This window comes from Phlebotomus argentipes, unplaced genomic scaffold (genome assembly GCF_947086385.1).
Source record: "Phlebotomus argentipes unplaced genomic scaffold, Phlebotomus argentipes genome assembly contig_15, whole genome shotgun sequence".
Classification (NCBI taxonomy): domain Eukaryota; kingdom Metazoa; phylum Arthropoda; class Insecta; order Diptera; family Psychodidae; genus Phlebotomus; species Phlebotomus argentipes.
Window position 1 is genome coordinate 14,744,320 of NW_026776181.1, and position 20,455 is coordinate 14,764,774.

The 20,455-nt window shown below is 38.8% G+C and overlaps 1 protein-coding gene across 1 annotated transcript in view; it reads right to left on the reverse strand.

Moving 5' to 3' along the window:
* Positions 1–18,841, reverse strand: part of LOC132262489 (uncharacterized) — a 40,231-nt gene extending 21,390 nt beyond the window's left edge. The window contains 8 exon segments of the mRNA XM_059761770.1: positions 3,941–4,077; positions 4,538–4,700; positions 4,762–4,826; positions 12,417–12,556; positions 14,239–14,340; positions 15,215–15,303; positions 15,564–15,671; positions 18,222–18,841. Of these exon segments, the coding sequence (XP_059617753.1) occupies positions 3,941–4,077; positions 4,538–4,700; positions 4,762–4,826; positions 12,417–12,556; positions 14,239–14,340; positions 15,215–15,303; positions 15,564–15,671; positions 18,222–18,841 (1,424 nt within the window).
* Positions 18,842–20,455: the final 1,614 nt, after the last annotated feature.

The following is a 20,455-nucleotide window of genomic DNA, read 5'->3' on the forward strand; positions in this document are numbered from 1 at the left end:
ATCTGGCAGATTTGTCTGCCAATGGCAGGAAAATTAATTTATATTTACACTCTTTACAGAGAGTCCTTCAGCAGGACCTTTCTCACCAATCTATCACATCCATTGGATGCTCAATAGTGTGTTATACACATAGTTTTATGACTCAATTCTTGAGCGACAATATGTGTTTGATTTGACTATATTGTGAGTGGATTTTGAAAAGGGTGCGAGACTTTTGGTAACTAGAAATTATTTAATTAAATGTAACGCACTTTAGGTGAAAACACCGCCACATAAAGAATATTTAATGGCGCGAAAGGGAATCTATCGTGAGATTATACAGAAAAGAAGGGTCATTAAAATTTATAACATTACACTCTGTATGTGCAATAGAATGTAAATGTATTTAAGCACTTCTGAAGGAGAAGGACGAGAAACTATGCTGTGCGCTTGATTCTTTTGTTGTGAAATATACAAGGCACCACCCTTAATTTATAATTCCATTTAGCGTTCATCAGGACCATTGCAAACACTGTACGGGAGTTTGCTGGAGAGTTAACGCTGCTGGAGAGGTGAAAAAAAAGCCAGAAATTGGGTGTGGGGCAGCACGTAAAACAGTCTAATAAAACATAAAACCCATATTAGAGGAGCAGTGAGTGGTGAGTCCGGGTGGAAATGAAAAGATGTGCAAGTTGTCTTCTTCTGTGCTCCTTCATTCACCCTGAGCGCTTGCCTGGGGTGCAAATTACACCTTTCAACTCACCACTAAATTAGTGCTGTAAAGGACAGGAGAAACCGCAATAAAGTGCTTCTATATATATATAAAGAGGAAGTTATACCCATTCTGGTCATAGCTTTGAGCATTGCATCCCTTTTGTGACTCTCCTCAAGATACACTGGAATTGGATTAGATTTAACAGAGACTGGAGAACTTGGTGGATTTCGACAATTCTGTCCGTATAATGTATGCTATTCACAATTAAGGAATTTTCTATTTTTGCCGAACTTTTATCGTAGAAAGTTTGAAATAACTTTTTAACTGAATATTCCTCGATTTATAGTTCACGTAGAAGGTGTTCCACGGGAGTTTATTTCCCATTTTAACAATGTAAAACTTTTGCAAATTAGCTTTTTTTTCTTGGGAGAAACTGACTCTGTGTGTTTCTTCTTAATTGTTGAAATGTATGCCGAAAATAAGTTTGAAAACTTGGCCGAAAAGGATTAAAGTATTTCCTTAGTTTTTGCAAAACCTAAATAAAGTGTGCATGAAAATGGGTGAATTTTGAGTATTCCACAATATTATGGACTTGCATTATTAAGTGTTTTCCACTCTGCAAGAGCTCCATTTATTCTGCTTATCATTGTCTAGAGGAAAATACTTTAATACCATGCATTCCTCCCAACACTGGCAAAGTCCCACCTTTTGCTATCAGCTCTGGGAAAATCCCCACCGAAACTTTTCCGAGTCGGCTGAGAGTTGAGAACACGAGGCGCTGAATTTTTAATACGGCCACACAATAGGGAATCAGATTGTGTAACTGCGTGAATGAATTTAATTAAACATTTTCGATTTTCCCTAGGAATGTGTGTATAAAGGGTGGTTTTTGACATAATTCGATCTCTTAAGGGTTTATGTACATAGGTGAGTTTTAATTAGTAGATTTTGGCAAAACTCTGTTTACAATTTATACGCAATGTCATGTAATTAGGGATAAACGCTGTAAGCGTGTTATTTACGATCAAATGAATTAACATGTGATTCAAAATTAACGAAGAAATATATCGGGAATATATAGCGCATGCATGGTAATTTGTACACCCAAGCCTGATCAAATAACCTCACCTGCGACACTCTCAAACCGATTAGCTATACAAAATTGCTGCTAAAATTGACTTAATTGAAATAACGCTGAGATATTGTGCGGCACTCGAGAGGCAACGACGGCGAACTAAAGTGTTATCCTACGTGGGAAAAGGGATTTGTCACCAAAGCACTCGCATACGTGATAGCATTATGAAGGTGTCTCACTAAGGCGGTTACGCAAGAGGACTGCACTCTGTGGACATCGTTTTTCAGCGGAGGAATTTGAATTTAAATGGGAATTTATCAACTTTAAGCACAATAGTTGAAAAGCTTTCCCCATTGGTCACTCCATCACGGATATACTGAACCCCATTGGCGCCATACAAGAATGGATACACAATCCAGGGGGTTTCCAATAAAGATTTTGAGTGCCGCAGCATATTTCGTCTTCGCTTCATCGTGATTCCTTTCGTCATTTTGAAGAAAGTTCTATTCAGAATTCAAACATCTTAGAAAATAGGATCACAATGAGGAAAAGGTGAAAAATTAAGGAGAAAAAATATTATTTTTAGTTTTGAATTGTGCAAAGGAAATATATTCTGAGTGACTAATGTGCAAATACTTAAAGAGAAAAATCTAAATCGAAAATTGTGGTAAACTTTAAGAAGAACTTATAAATACTGAACGATCAAAGAACTCTTTGCGATTTTAGCATTTTTACAGATTCTCGTTTTTGCAAAGCTTAGGAAGTTTTTCCAGTGCCACATACGTTTTTAACGTATAACCTTGCATAAAACCGTAAATATTCGATTGAAGATTAACTGTTTAAGCAATGTTGTCTATTCATTGCGGTGTTTGCAAGCTTTTAAGTTGAGAAATTCGTCTTCTACTCTTTCAAAATGTTATACAATAATTTTATAATTACATTTTGAAAAAAATTAAGAAAAAACATCTGTTTTTTTTTTATTGAGAATGCCGAAATCTTTCTTTAAAATAAATACGAAAATAAATGAAGATTTTGACACTGTATATTAGCAACCCCTTGCGACCAATCTGCCACACTCTTGATTAGCAGTGGTTGAAAGGAAATTTCCTTGTAGTCCATTAGTATGATAAATTAAATTAAAATCGCATTATTTGCTGGGACAAGTCTGTGACAACGTCCGCGTAACCCTGTCGCGATGTGAAAATATGATACTCGCAAGTTCGGTGAGGAAATTAATGGAGATGTATTTATTGACTTTGGTGATTTTCCTCCGTTTCGACACTTGAAAATTGTCCGTCAAAAGTTTTGGTAATTGAAAAAGCAACAGATCATTAATCAATTAAGCGCTGTGCTAAAAGCATTTAATGGATTTCTTCGACAACACTTGCGAGTCGAATCATTAATTTGCTTGTTTTTCGCCACACTTCTGTTTTCTTTTCGTTAAACAATTGTATATTAGATGAAGAATCTGTTGCACAGCCTCTGGATGAGTGCGACTTTAAAATGGTGGAGAGAATTTTGCATACAAATTTCACCTTTAAAATTAAATGCAATTTGAAGGGAGAAATTGTTGCAATTTCACAGCTATTTCACATAAAATGTTGTCTACCCAGAAAATTCTCTTCAGCATGACAATGAAGATATATTGTTGATTTGTGGCGACAGAGAAAAGTACCCCCAGTATTTTACATATTAAATTTATTTTCCCACTAAATACCGAGAATCCCCTTTTGGGGCTCTCGTGCACAGTGACTCTTTTCGCTGAGACCCATTGTCATGGAAATGCCGCTCTTTGTGATTTCTTGTCATTTGAGAAACTTGAAATTGTACTTTTGAGACAGTTTCTTCATGCATAGTGAAATTACTTCGGGGATTACATTTCTTTGCTTACAACCCCAAACAACATTACATTTCCGTAAATATTGCAGGATTATAGTCGCTTTATGCAGTACAGTGGCGTAGTGAGGATGGAAAAATGAAGATGGTTTCGATTTGTATATCTTAATTGAATGGATAAGCTGGAAGCCTTTTTGACTGCGCCACTGCCCTAAACGGGGGAGAAAAATCGTTTCACAATGGAAGCTTAACTACCCATTCACGGGAAAATATTTCCGGAAAAAGCACACATTGAAGACGGAGAGCTTTTGGCAATATATAGGGCATGAACTCACCTTGTTGCCCTCGTAATGTTGATGAAGACGCCGTTCTTGTACCAGCGGAAAGTCATCTTGGGCGATCCTTGAGCCACACATGATAAAATAAATTCGGATTTTTCGCGAATTGCAGACTTTTGATTGACCACCACCGACTGGAAATTACACGAAGACAAGAGAGAGAGTGAATTAGTGAATGAAAATCGCATGAAAAGCCTCTCAAATTTCACTCTTTTGCAAGAATACGCTTGATCACATTGAAAATTCCAACCAATTCAAACTCAATTATACCGAATCTGTAATTTTATGCCACTGATAAAACATATTGATAGCGTTGACAAATTCTATGTTCTGTTAATTTGATACCCTTTTTGAGGTTTTCTGCAAATATATTTTGAATGTTTCGCTAAAATTGTGTTGTGAATCTAATGAAAATTTGCTAAAATACGTAAAACATTTTCGCCGAAATTTGCAAATTAGATTCAACTTGCTAAAATTCAGTGGAAATTCTAACATAATTAGAGTGATTAAATGACAGCAAATTCATGTTGCGGTGCACTCTGCATGAATAGAAATTTTATGAGAGAACATCACATTTTACCACAGCAAACTCACCTGCAGTTGTAAGCCGGGTTCTTGACGAAATGATTGATATGTTTGAACCAAAGTGAAGTTCCCGATTCGTCCTCGTTCCACTAAGCGATTGACAGCATCGCGAACTCGCGATCCGTCCATTTCACTCCCGAAGAAATGGAATGTTACATCTGCTCCAGTTGATCTGAAAAGCCGCAGCAAAGACGTGAAATGATGACAAAGAATAGCGGAAAGGCTTCACTTACAATTCCTTGGATATCGCCAAATCAGTGACATTGGTGATGTTGGAATTTCGCAGGAATCGATTAATCTGCAAAGAAATCAACTCTTCAGCTTATAAATGTCAGCAGGATTGACCAAGAAGGCGAATTTGAACTGAAAGGGAACTTGCAGACAAGAGAATCGCTTTGAAGGCCTCAAGGGGGAGATATTATGCCTGGAATCTGTACACTACTTCCAAACACTTCCTCAGAAATGCCTTTGAAGGTATTTTCCATCGCTTTTCTGACTCTTTCAGCTGTTTCATGATATATTTTTGACTGTATATCCTAGATTTGTCTTTGGAAAATGCTTCGAAGAATTCTAACTAAATTGTGAGGTTATGAATTTGGCTTTAAAAAATCCTTCTTGGACTAATTTAAAGTCATTCATGGAAATGAGGATGAATTTCACGCTTTAAAGCACAAACCACGGAAGAAACCTAAGCAAAGAAATATTCTTCTTGGCTGAAGATGATATTTCTGAGGTTATGATTGATTTTTAAGCTTTTTCTCAACCAAAATGGAGTTATTTTGAGCATAAATACTCAAATCTGCAAGGATAATGAGAAATGTTTCCGGTTTTAAACACAAATTTGATGATTTTGATAGGTTTTTGATCATCAAAATCAATCACATAACCTAGAAAAGCAATAATATAATTTAGAAAATGCCTTAATTTGTTGAAACAGAAGCTTTTGCAATGCAAATATTCTAAACATTTTACCATCTCTTCCAATTCCCAACAAAAGCATCTTCCTCAAAAGCTCTACAGCACTTCGGACCATAATAATTGCCCCTTGGGAGGCATCTGATGTGAAAGAAATCCAGGGGAGATTAGGAAGCACCCTTCTCTTTCGGATAAAATCAATATTTAGAGCCGACGGTGGGCGGCTTTCACAGAACTCTTCCACTCTGGGTCGGAAGTTTCAACCTTCCTTTGCTGGTGGAAAATCGGGGACGTATTACAATCCATTCCATTGTAGTGCAAACAAGAAAATCATTACACCCAATTCTCTATGACGCTATATTGTTCGCAAAGTGTGATATGAATCCCAATATTGTGTCAACAATCATAATAAATGAATGTTGATTTTAAATATGGGGGGGATTTGGGCGGGGGACAAAAAGGTATTACACATGGGGCGAGAGTTGATACTATCAGTGGCATGATAATGGGGAAAATGTGATATTTTCGCACTCGTTATTTGTTCAAATGCGCCATAAAACAACATTTCAATAATAAATCACAGGACAATATGGCCACAAACTTCTTCAGCAAATATACATATGGATCTCTTGCCATTGTCACACACCTCCGTGGGTGTTGCTTAATGAAAAATGAACTTTCCACGAAGTTGAGAGACAGCTTTAATGATGAACAAATACAGCCAAGATAGGATTTTCGGGAAAGTTTTCCCCGGGAAAGTGTAAAGCATGAAATCATTAACTTAGAAACTGTCTTCCAGTTTATTTTCAACAGGGATTTAAGAAGTTCCCAAGCAGTGGATAACAAAGAAACCTCGCGCTATGAATTTCCTTTGATTACATCAGCACGGAAAAAAAATCATGTGCAAATTCTTTTGACTATAATGATTATTCTTACACCTTTTATCCGCCTTTGTATAATTACAGGAGTAACTTATATGTTAGTTTGAACTTGTTGCAAAAATTCTTTCTGATAATCTCTCGAGAAACTTAAGAACACATTACACAGAGAAAGTTTCTCAAAATTCTTGAGAATATAAACATTTCAGCATGAATTTTCTAACAACTTTTGAAGACTCTGAGAAATTTCTACGACGAAACTCTCAACTCAATCATATTGCTCGCATTATGGCTCGTCAATGTATTAATTTCAGCTCATCTAATCAAATTTCAATATACAATGATATAGATATATCGGTCGGAAGCCCGCCATCAATCTCCGCCAGCATAACGAGATATCGTCTTGTTTATTCCTCGATGCTCCGCAATGACAGTGCGAATTGTTTTCCGGCCAAGGCGGGCATTGGATTACAGGTAGATTGGGAGAAACAGGTGGCCAGAGGATATTGCTTTAATGTGTTGTGGGTCACAATGAGTAAACTTCCCTAATTGCGAGGCGAAAGTGTGAGATTCAGTGGAGTTTCTCCTAATTTTCAAGGCGCTTGCCAAAAGTTTCCCCTGATTTATAAGTTTGAGCTCTTTGGCTCAGCACCAAAAATAGATGTGAGATTAAAAATTGGTGCTATGTTTCGGAACTTTAGAGAGGTCATTCACCCCAACTCCGGGAGAAGATGGTGGGAAGACATTGTGCGACGCAGAAGTGATAGAAGAGAAGAGATGTCTAATTAAGATTTGGTATTTGTACGACCCAAGGGGGAGATAATATGCATTAGACACTTCCAAATTTGCCTGACACTTCTAGAGCATGAAATTTGTAGTCTGTTTCCACATTAATTAAGGTTCTATTCGAAATTTGTATCAAAATCGACTAAAAACCGCTGTTTTTAGACAACTTTTCCGACCATAACCTCAAAATATCACCAAGAGATCTTTAAAAATTCAGTTTGAAAGGTTTCTAGATCACAAAATCATCTCTTATGATTAGCCAATAATCTTAAAATTGCTGATTCACAGTCAAAATGACCCAGAAAGTTGTCTAAATGGACATTTTCCAAGTCCAAATGACTATTTTTGAGGTTATGTTCAATCTTGGCACAATTTACAGTGTTTCTTAGTATCAAAGGATAAAAAAGCACTGTTAATTGCTTGCAAATTCTCAATTCTGCCAAGGACAATGCGACTTATTCAAAAAATCTGTCTTTAATTCGTTACATAACCTAGAAAAAGATTATTACGTTTGTTTCTGTGTGAAAATCAAAGGAATTTCAGAGAATCTGAAATGATTATTCAGTAAAAGAGGCACTCAGGAAAGGAATATTGTAGGTTTTTCAACACTTTCACTTCTTAAGTACTCTTGCTGAGTTGTACACCACTTCTGACTGTATTATCTCCCCCTTGGCACGACCTATTTAGGACTTTTTCTTATCCAAGGTGGAAATACGATTATAACACCGAATTCTCTGCTGTAATCCTGATTTACCTTCTTAATTGCCAAACACACAGACTTTGTCGGTGAATTCTTTTGGGGTGAAAATTAAAATTCACCGCTACATCGCGGATTTTCTCTTTTGACTTTCACAATCTTCATGTTTGCTGTATCAAGTGTTGAAGTATCTGGAGTTGTTAATGGTGAAATGTGTCGGAGAAATGAACTTTTTAGAGGGCAGTTTGTATTCTCCGATTGAGGGGAGATTTGCGAAAGAAATTGTATAAATATAATAATAAAGGGCGACATAATTAAAGGGAAATAACAATAATGGCAGCTATAAGAATAATTATACGGCCTGGCGAGTCTCTGGGTGGCAAAGTATGGTGATGAATAAGAAAATTGATTATCTTTCAGCTCGTCTAATTGAGAATTCCCCCCTTTTTCTATTTGCCAAGGAAATCAATATGGACGTGGCACCTTCTAAACTCAGCCCCTATCGCATGGTTTGAGGATATTTAATTTAATTAAAATTATCGCGAAGAAAAGTGTTTAATTGGGGAGTCTGAGGAAATTAAATTGAGGCACAGAGCAAAGATTCGCGATGGGAAATTACACTGCGAATGCCCATGAATGGACTTGGATGTTGTCCCTTTTCCGAATGTATATTAGACTGATTTTTTTTCCTCTGCCCAGAAGAAGAGAGAGACACCCTTACGACTGTCTGATCTCGGGGTGGAAGGTTAATTCTTGCAATGCGCCGCGCGCAAAAAAAAGCGTAATCAAGTTGCGAGCGTCATAATTTCATCCCTGAAAAACAGGATAATGTGCTAATTAGGATTGAATGTAATTATCTTCCCTTTTCTGGGTGTGAATTTCCACGGAAAATCGCTTAACACGCATTTACTTTCACAGAGCACACGGAGAAATAAAAAAAAAGTCCACGACGAGACGGAATTCATGTGGAAATTTGCATACGTTGGAACTCAAATTGTATTTCCAGCCAAATGTACCAGTGTCCCTTTTGAGTGGCGGCGCTCAATGGAAACAGGATTAGACGTGAGAGTTGGCAGAAACCGGAATTTTCAGATCTCAGATAGAATTTCAAAGGGATTCTTCAGCTCACGAATGGCTCTGCTAAATGTTTTTCAACTTGAAAGTTTTTTCAAGATATATATATTCATGAAATGATGGTCAAACTTGATGGGGGAAAAAAGTTTCAAATTGAATCAAGTTTTGAATAATGCGCGCACAGGATTAACTATCAGAGGAGTTGATTGGGGGTTTTTCCATTGCGGTGAATTTTAAAAATGCACTCTTCAAGTGTCCTAAATGGCCTGTCTCTCCTCTATCTTTGCAATTCTGCTCACATCTCAAGTCTTCGGGTCATATTATTTCCTCAGCGTTGGGGACAGTCTTTTTGTGCTGGCAAAAAGGAAATTCTCAAGGAAACGTAAAGCACGACAGAGACAATTTTCTTGGAGTCTCTCTTGGCGAAGGGGCAGGAGCTGCACAGAATGCTAAGGCTTCAATATAAATTATACACTCAGTTATGATTTCTCATCCAGCGCCGCAAGTGAAATATAACAATTTCGTCATGAGACATATTTCAACGGGGAGGGAAAAGGTGTATCTTCTGCTCCACGTTGTCATCCAATCGACTCAATTACCAGCCATGGCGGGAGACCATTGAGAAATATCTCTCCCCTGACGATGATGAAACCCGTCCCCAGCGCAATTTGCAGCGCGGTCTCTAAGAAGAATTTCTTCCACCTTTTTTTTTCTTCACCCCCGCGCGCGCACACAATTACTATTATCCCTTACCACGGCAGAAAGCACCACATCTCAATTCTCTCACGAAATTCCGTGTTTCTTCATTTGCACGTGACGAATTCTGCCGGAGCGTCTTTTCACATCAGCCCCCCAATTGGCATGGAGGGGATCTTGAGGTTTTCAAATTTCATATGCAGACCTAATTTAGCAGGCAGGTGCTTTCCGGAATATAAATTTATGCACAATCGAGCTCACCTCCGAACACAATCAAATGCTGACCCCTTGTGAGTTTCCACTCAATCAAACCTACCCTCAAAGCGAACCCCAGAGCCTGTGTACAGAGATAATGTTATGTTAGCAATACAATAATAATACCAAAGAGCTAATATCAATTTATAAGATAAGCAATCTTTACCAATAGTCCCCATTACATGAATGTTATATTTTGATTATGGCCTTATTTGCTTTCTTTACGGCTCTTTGACGGCGATGGGGACAGAGATGTTGTTTTTCTTGCACATGATTTTTCTATTGACATTTCTCAGCTTTTGATGAACTCAACATAAACATTTGCCCCTTATCGCTATGCAAATTCCTACTTCTTTACTGTTTTTGTTGATTTAAAATTACTTCAAAAAGACTCTCTCTCTCTCTTGACTTCTCTTCTGGCATTCAACGAAGAGGTAGAATAAAAAATCGACCAAATTTGATGGATTTTTGAGCATAAAATCAACCTATAAATTCTTATTAACATACGGATTAGGCAAATGTGTGTTTATTCTGGAATTTAATTGCTCTTGAAAGTGACCAATGAGATGGAAACTGTACACGTGAGAGCTTATTAGATTATTAACACATCTTGTGCGGACGATAAAATATCTTGAGGTATGAGTGTAAGATTCAATGGCATTAAGACAAGCTCAAGACACTCGAAATAGTGATTAATTCTACAGTCTATAGAAAGTTCCCAAAGCATCTTCTCTGAATTCTGTATTTAATCTATTTGCCTGACGACAGGAGAGATTATATAAATCAGGCACAAGTGCTAAATCTATTCTATTTGGAGGAAAATGAAGATTTATTTGCTGGTTCTCTGGTGATGCAAAAAGTAATGATGCCGGAGATTTTGCCTCTACATCTGCTCTCTGTGACCTTTCAGTGACAGTAATACAAATAGCTAAACTATTGAATAGGACAAATGACGCAAAATTATTCAATGCTTCGGGATATTTTGAGAAGTGGTGAAAATTCTGGGACCACTTTTGAATATCAAAATAATCAACGTGAAATATTTCATGTCCGATAATTATGGAGAATTTCATTTTAATGTAAACATTTCCAAATTCTACCTACACTGATTTTGTTTAATAGATTTCCAATTTAAAATGATTCGTCCCAAAATTGCCTATTTGTAGTGCTTAATAAGCTATTAATATGAGTGAATAAATACTCATTTAATTACTATGCTTAAATCGACCAAATAGAATCTACGCAATTCTAATACGCTCAGCGTTAAATGGACGGAGAAAATTAATTTTTTTTTTCCATGTTTGTGCTGAAATATTGCCTAAAAACTCGCCTTTTCCCGTCAATTTCACTGCCAGAGTGAAAAATAAAAAAAAGAGCGCCCTCGAGGGGGAAAATGTTGTGTGAGAAATTCGCACGAAAAAAAAAGACTCGCAAGATGGAATTTTCTCATTTGAATGGTTCGCTTCGCCACCAGAATGCTGGGTAATGAATTAAATGGTATCATTTTCTATATGATATGTTCTGGGCGAGCGAATGCTCTCCTGTTCTCTGGCTGAATATTTCAAGTGGATTGTTCGAAGGGAAGACATTTCATTTTGGGTTTATTCGCCCTCAATGCGAGCGTGGATGCCCTGGTATATGGAGACATCCGGACAGAGCGAGAGAGCATGAGTGTATGATGACAATTTATTTTTATTGCACCAAAAAGATTCCACAGAGTCAGAAATTTTATGGGACAACGAGGACTGAATTGGGCGAAAGCGTTGGCTTTCGAGGGTGGTTTTGGAAGCGCTCAAGAGGGTTTGAGAGCCATGAAAAACGCTGAGCGCTTCCGATAGAAGGGTTGCTCCGCTCTGCGTGGCGATGGCCCAAAAGGGGGCTGCAATGGGTGGGCCTGGACAATTTTTTGTCTAGCTGTGAATTTATCTGCGAAAGGCCATTGTCGTGCTTTTGATCCACCAGAGAAAATACACAATATACACTCAATATGCCATGTCATGGACTGAAAATCCCTTCGCTCGTTAAATTAAACTTGTAAATCGCACACATTTTTGAGATACACTGGCGAGCTCTCTCTCTCTTCCTGGTGGGGCACAAAAAGTCCTTTGAACTTTGCTCGAAACCATGTAGGAATTGGATCAGGGCGGAGCTGAAGAGGACACATGAGAATGCAGAATACATTGATTTATCAAAAGATCATTAACCTACGGCCTTTTCACCGTTCAGGGCTTTTGTATAGAGTTTTCTTTGGACGCTCTTCAGTCTCAAGTAACCCCAGAATGCCTCCTTCGATTCGGATTAATCGCATTTTAGCGCAATCAAGAAGTATTAAAGAGGAGAGGTCAGCTTAGGATGCCAAGATCTTTCTCATCTTATTCATCAAGCGCCCACTTTTGTTCTATACGCCAAGCAATCTTAAAGATATGAATTGCTTGCGATCCAGAGTTTCTGATGCCCATCCTGGGCAATGAATGTGACCCTGAGAATGTGGGTGGGAAGGAAAACACACCCACAATTTTTCACCTAAACAGCGTCAAAAGGCGACAGATAAAGACGAGCAAGGAAGCAAGAAGGAAAAAAAACTCACGTATTTCTCCAAATGGTTCGAGAGCACTGTATTGATTCTCTTTGTGGATGTCGTCGAGATATTGTTGCCCTTATCGCCTCCAAGAAAAAGTGATGAGTTACCGAGTCGAATCGTCACCTCGTATCTGTCCTGGCGGCGATCTGCAAGGAAGAAAAGAAAAGTGGGCGGATGAAGTGGGTGAGAAAGGAATTATCCACACTTCACGGTGAGCGCGAGAGGTTTGCTGGAATTCTCTCTCTCTCTCTCTCTCTCTCTCAAGGTATATTGTTGTGTTTACTCAACGGAAAATAAATTGGCACTTGCTGAACTTAAATACTCAGCGGGTGGCGGAATTAAAATCACAGAAAGGAAGTGGATTTGCCGGCGAAGAAGAAGAAAAAAAAGAGCAGAGAAATCCGTTTTTACGTGTGAACGCAAGAATGTCACTACTGCACGCCCACCCCATTCTCGCCACTTCATTATAATTATGCTGTAATAACCACCGCCGTTTTTCCTCAAACTACGGGGCGTCAGAAATTTAATTACTGCTTTGCAAACTAATGTTCTTGTTGAGAAAATTGCAGACATGGCTTTGCATAGCTAAACATCATTAGCCCACAGGCTCGAGGTTAATTAATTCAATGTCGCTGGCTGTTGTTTATATGGTGGTTTCTCAACGAGGCGCCCTTTTTTCCCCTGTTGCCGAGGTCCAAGAATTTCGGATATAGTGTTTCGAGGGGGAAAACTCAATTCACAACTAGCGAGACAAGCTGCAAATGTGTGAAAGCTCACACAACAGAAAAAAAACAGAGAGCTTTTCCCACAATTTATTGCCAAATTGAAATGCACAAGTCACAAAATGCCTTATCCACAAATAAATTAAGCTGAAAATATTATGCAAAACTAAAGCATTTTCCTTGATATATGTGTGACTTCTCGCATGATGCTCAACATCAGTCTGAATGTTGTCCAAGAGATAAATAGCGCAAGTCATCCCCGAAATTGAACTCTATTGCTGGCCTCATTTCAGCCGGAAATGAACCGCAGCAAAAACATTAGATAAACAACATTTAGTTAAATTGGATAAATTTTCCGTATGTACACACTCTGTGACGCAAAAGCGTCCTCAAGAGACTTTTATTGGCAATTTGATTTGATTGACTGAAAAATTAGGGCCACAAAAAAATTCGATGAACAAACCTTTGGCAATAGAAACTCTGGGGGGTGGAAAGCTTTAAAGGAAAACAGCTCAAGTTTAGCCAATTAGCGCCACGGACGCGGTGTCAGTGACTAAATCCACCTGAAGATGAATATCTTATGACGCCAATTCATTTATCTCCGCTACTGGAATGGAAGTGCATTCACGATCTGAGGGACAGGAATTTGTCTGCTTCTATACGGCAAACTTTAACGTTAATTAGTTAACAACTTAGAACAACTTCGGGGCACAAATTGCCAATGTTAATTGCAGACGAAGTGAAGTCCCGAAAGTTCAAGATGGATTTTAGCAACTCAGGTGCAAATAACAATTACCACTTCACTGACAAATGCGCGAAGTGCATAATTTATAGGTTGCACTTTATCCAAATTTTGTCCAAGGGAGATTAATTTGCAATTGGCGGGGAAATATTGAAAAATCATCACCAGAGAGAGAGAGAGACAATAAATTCGATAAAACAATACAATTTGCTTGACAATTTTGTAGAGTCAGGGGGTGGGAAACGAGCGCCAATGAGGCGAATAGTGCGATTTTGGTGGAGTGACGAGAGTTTGCATTGATATTGTGGAATGGCGTGGAAAACAAGCATGGGGAAGTGCTTGAGGAAAAAGTTGTAATACTTACGAAAATTTGCTGACGAAGCACGGCATTTGCAAAATTTGTCATCACCACCATTGGATACACATTCTCGATGGCAGTTGTCAGCATTTTCACTTCCACACTGACCTGAAAGAAATGTCGACAGAGAGTGGTTGTAAGAATATAACCCATGAGAAAATCACAGTCATAAACTTCACTCAGCACTCACACCCTCGGGAACTGCAACCCCTCACCCCAAAAATGACTTGATAACGCGCCAGTCCCTCGATGGAAGGGCAGAATTAATCGCACCCCATAATTTTGGGTGAGAACAGGGATGCGATGGGGGGAAAAAAAGGACTGAATGAATTTTGAAATTCATGAAGCGGTCATGCAACTCAGTTGCACAAAAAGCACTATCGCACTTTCGGTGTGATAGAGATGATTTATATCCTCCACAATGTGCAGTTGAAAATTGTATGGAAATCACTCAAAGGTTAATTTTTGCGCTCATGAGCATTATGAGGATGTTAAATGGGGGGATAATTTGAGAAGTTCCCACCCATAAAACTATTCGCATTGCAGATTTTACCGTGAAATTGGAATCTTTTCATCCCCCCAAGTTTATGGTATTTTCATTAAATCAATAGCATCAGGAGGAGTATTGGAAATAATATTCCTCTCTGGTGTATAAAGAAACGCGCAAAAGGATATAAGGAAATACGTAGTAATCAAGGGGTGGAAAAAAATTGAATTCATTGAATGTGGAAAAGCAGAAGGATTTTATGCTGTTGGAATTTTATGTTCTGCCATTGATTGGTATTTTACCGAATTTTATATCCCACCCAAATGTTTCGGCATCGAAAATTGTGATTTTCCCATTGGAGATGGCGAGATGAGGGTCCAGCGGAGTGATCCAATTTCTGTATATCCCGTTTCAGCTAATGAACCCATTTTACAGGTCAATTACAATCCAATTATCGATGATTTGGCGAATTAAATGGGGGAAAATAAAACTCACCACTAACTGAATGTACTTCTGGTACATCACACTTATTTCCCTTGAATCCATTAGGGCAGAGGCACGTAACTGCCGCATCTCCGATGTGCCTGAAAATGTACACAGATCGTGAATTTGCTATTTCGCTAGGCCGCGAAGAGGAGCATTAAGTGACAATCAAAATGGGGGATACAAGTGGGGCATGGCATGCTTCTCTATCTGATGGACTAATGTTGTATTCATGCAAATCACAATTTTATGACTTAGGTGGATTTGTTGGGCAATTCATCAAGTCCCTACTCCTGCGGGGAAAGGCGCGTCTTATCGGCCTAATTTTGCATGACAACTTGGGGAAGTGTCTTCAACTCACTTGCAAATCCCACCATTTTCGCAGAAGCTCCTGTTTGACTCCTTGCAGAGCGGCCCAAAGCCGCAGTCAGTGCCACTGAAACCGGGGAAGCAGGAGCAGTAGTAGTCGCTGGAAGTGATAAAGGGAATTGGATGGTTAATTTATACACAAATGGAGACGCCTGGTGGTTTCAATTCAACCTATAATCATGCAATATTACACGAAATCCCGAAAAAATTATCCCACTTGTCTTACAAATCCAGTACATTTCTACTTATTCAGAAGTCTCCAGAGTGGGAAAACTTTTGAAGAAACTTTATTGAAGCCTGTGTGTAAAGTTTTTCCACTACAACTTTACGGTTCAAAGATCCTCCCATGCACACAATGGTGGTTTGGAGTGTTAGCGATACTTTCCCGGGAACATTTTGTAAACAGAGACGCGGTCTTTGTCGGAAATTCTCGGTGCGGATAATTCCTACGCATTTAATTTCACTCTAAATTCCCTTGATTTCATGACACACACTGTGTCAACGTGGAGCTTTTCCACCCATATATGGACATGTATATAAAAGTGAAATGCGTCGCTTTTGTGTTCCCTTCAATGATGGACTTTTTATCGTTTCAAGTCGAATAGGAAAAGTTTGACCCAGAATGAAATTTTTCCACCACAGCGAGATGTTCTCTGGGACGAGTGGTGTGTGTGTGTTTTTGAAAGAGAATCCCTCTTATGTCGCATTCAAGATATTATAATTTTTGAAAAGCTGCATGGGAAAAAAAACTTTCTCATTCACAACATGATGAATATTAAGTTTGGTGAATGTTGCGGCGCAAAGAATATATGTTAGAAACAAGCGAATGATGGTGTGTGGATTCTTTTACTTTTCAGGCCCATCCATATTGCCGCGCCACACAGAAAAGTTTACTTAATACTGTAAGGATTACTATAAACTTCCTTGTACATCATAACATCCTCCCCGTACATATTTTATCGCGAAATTATTATATAACCTCAATTTCTACTCCAACGCTTAAGAAATTCATCTTAAATCTGTCCCTTAACCAAATATAATGATTTTTTCCTTTGTTTAAACAGCAAATACACCGTCTTTGCTTACACGTGTACAGACATTTTGCGTGAGAAGCGAGAGTGTGACTTTCGCCAAGGGGGAGATAATATGCCTTAAATCTGTACACAGCTTCCAAATACTTCGAAAATTAGACTGTTTCCACATTATTTCCCAAATTATAATGAATCTCTCAAGTTTCCATGCGATATTTCTGACAAAATCAACTTAAAAACGCTTTTTTAGATATCTTTTCAGACCATAACCTCAAAATATAACCAAGAGATCTCCAAAAGCTCAGTTTGCAAGTTTTCTGGATAACAAAGTAAAATGGTTATGAACTAGAAATTACTGATTCGGTGTCAAAATCATGCAAAAATTCGTTTAAATGAATATTTCTCGAGTTTAAATTACTATTTTTGAGGTTATGTTTGAGTTCAATACAATTTGCAGTATTTTTTGGCACGAAAATATCTAATTCTGTCAATGACTAGCAATCTTGGCGACTTTAGCATAAGAATTGATGCGCTAGAATGCGAAATATTCACTAAATCTGTTCGTGAATCATTACATAACCTAGAAAAAGAATTTTTATGATTGATTCTGTGTAAAAATCGATGGAAATCCAAAGAATCGAGATGATTTGTCAGTAAACACTGCAGTTTCTGAACACTCTTTCCACTTCTTAAGTGCTTCTGCTGAGCTGTACACAATTTCTGACTATTTTGTCTCCCCCTTGACTTTTGCAAGCTTTAAGCTCTGCTCATGAGAGTGACACAGTCAAGTTGTTAGTTTCTCAAGAGCTGTAATGCTATTTGCTTCCATGTCTTACATTTTTTCCTTTGTCTCACGACATCTCGTGAGTGCACATTAAATTTTTACGGTCACTCTTGCTTATATCGGAAACATTGTAAACTTTCAATATCATGTGTGAGCGGAAGTTTAGAAGTTGTGGGCAACTTTCCCGGGGAAAAGCGAGATGTGCTTTGAATATACTAGGAATCAATATGATCTATTTATGCTCTCTTTTCTCTCTCTCCCCCACGGAAATTGAAGACTGATAAGGTGGGAGTGGAATTGACGCAAATAAAGGGAATTTGCAGCGTTGCTTGTCAGTCAGAATTTTTACGACCATGTGAGTGACGTTCGAGGAGCTTCTCTTACATACGCGAAAATCAAATTGAATATCGATAGATCGTTCCTTAGTGACAAATTGTTTTAAATTTGATATTTCTTTGGAAATAATTATTTTTAATGGGAAATTCTTCATGTTAAAGCTAGCAGAAATCTAAGCATTTTTTCTTTGGAGAACTCAAAACATCCCACACATTGAGATGAAGGAAATTATAAGGAGCATTTTCCTTAAACGCTCTCGCGAATTCCCACTGTGAATCGCTCATGAATAAAATGCCCAATAAAGTTGGCGGAGAAAGCATATTTATCGAGAAATTCTTCTAAATGGACTTTTCATAAAGTCTTTTATACAGCAATAAAATTGCAACTTTATTGAATGTTGCTTTTATTATGCGTATTTTATGTGGGCGCCTCGCGGGAAATCAGCGAATCCCCGCCAGTGCGGGAGATATGTGAATTCGAGGGGTGTTTCGGGACTCACCTAAAGTTGTGTGTGGCGAAGCAGTGGCCCAGGAAGCGGCACTTGAGTGCGTTGCACTGGTAGGTCTTCACGGGCCCCACTTCGTAGGTGATGTTGAAGCCGTAGACGTCCAGGAGGCGATCCAGGGCGCGCAGGTGGCTGCCGTGGATGGAGTGCATGGTGAATTTGACCTCCAAGTAGGGACTGCTGAACTTGAGCCACGTCACCTGCGTGACGTTGTCCTCGCTGATCTCGAACGTCTGCGGACTGGGCACCTTGTAGTCGGCACTGTAGTACATGTACTCGGTGAACTTGAGCCCGTTCAGGGCGTACATCTGCGTCAGGTAGATGACGATGGACACATTGGCGGAGGGATTGCTCGAGGCGTCGATGATCCAGACACAGGTGATGGGAACGGGGAATTTGCTGGGGAAGCTGGGCGTCTGGATGACGCCCTGTGTTGCATTCAAGTAGCCACCGCATAAGTTGTGCTGCTGCTGCTGACTTGGCGCCTGCTGCTGAGCCCGAACGCCACTGCGCCTGGCTATGAGAATAGCCATGAGAAGCAGAGTCCACAGGTATGATGGCATGGACAGCAAATGCGGTGGGTAAGGGATCAAATGTGTTGATGGAGGTATCATTCGTCGACGAGCATTTTATATACTTCAACGCTGTTTTTTACACACTGCAGCAAACCCTGCAAAAAAAAACCAGACATTCCGGGATAAGAGACGAGTGATTCTCATTAAAAAATGACGGAAGAGAAAAAGTGCCAGTGAAATATATCACGGAATTAAAAAAGAAGTTACACACAGCTCAAAGTTTGCTGATTTTCCCTAATTAATTCCGCCAAAGTTCAAATGTTGCAGAAAAGTCTGCTGAATAATTCACACGATTTGTTTGACGACACTGCTGATTTTCTCATTTCAATTCCACTGCCTTGTAATTTATTCACAAGTGCATTTTTATTTTATTCACTTTGATCATGGTGAATTTTTCCGACTTTTCCTTCACTCTCAGGAAATTGTGTTTTAGAATGAGAGGAGAGGAGAAAAAAAAACACACATTTCTGTCGAGTTATTCAAACTACGAACTCACGAAGAAATATCATGAATATGAAGCTTTTTGCTACTGAATTTTTCGCTTTTTCTCCCAGGTTAAACGTGGAAATTATGGTGATAATTGCGATGTGTGAGAGTAAACATATAATCTCATTTGACACCCACCCAGATAAACATTCGTTCAGTTGCTATATAGTTTCTTATCTGCTCCGGCTATAACTTAGGCGACATTTATGCGGGCAATATTGGAAAGGACATTCCCAGCTATTCAGTGGTGGGGAGAGTCAAAGATGATAATTGAATTTCTCTAATGAATTCCACATGCCACTGCTGAAGATAGAGGGAGAAAGAAGTCCACCTTTAAGACAGTCGCAATGTCCATTAGGGGCGCAATTAGTACATTCTCAGGGGCACGATGTGGACAATTTATGACAATTAAGTGAAATATACGCCAGAATTCATACCTCTGCGACACAGGAGTCTCCCCGACATTAACCCTTGACATTATTAATAAAATCGTCACAGTGAGAGAAACTCGCCTGGCACTCAATCACCAATATATAGGCTGTGATACATAAATAGACACTGAGATTGGATTCAATCTTGATGGTCCGGAAATTGATTTTTTTTTGGATTATATGTGGTTAGTAAAAGGCGCACACGGAATGGTAAATTGAATCTGTATATATGTGGAGTGGCAAAAATGCGATGATTCAACCCACTTTTCCCATCTCAGCTTTTCTCCCTTTTACATGCCCAAAATATCTCTGTATTTAGTTATGTATTGCGATATGTATAATTTTGCAGTTAGTGTTAGCGTTGTTGTACAACTGTTCTGCCGTATTCTGCGGTGGTTGGAGAATGGCACAATTTACTTCCTGCCACTGATGATCGGACTTGAATGATTATTGACAAAAATTGTGCCATTAATCACGAAGGCAGCCCTTGTGCTCACATTACCATCAACTTGTTTTTCGGCCCAAGTGAAGTAAGATGTTGCTTTTGCCACAGTCTCTCGATTCCGACACAATATTTTGCCACGGACAAGAGGCAGATATTATTGTCGGAAGTGGTGTACAACTTCACGGAAGTGTTAGGATTTAGAAGTGATAAAGTATTTGGAATATTTGCACTCCAAAAGCTTCTTTTTCAACAAATTGAGGGATTTTCTCAATTATTTTGCTTAGAAAAATT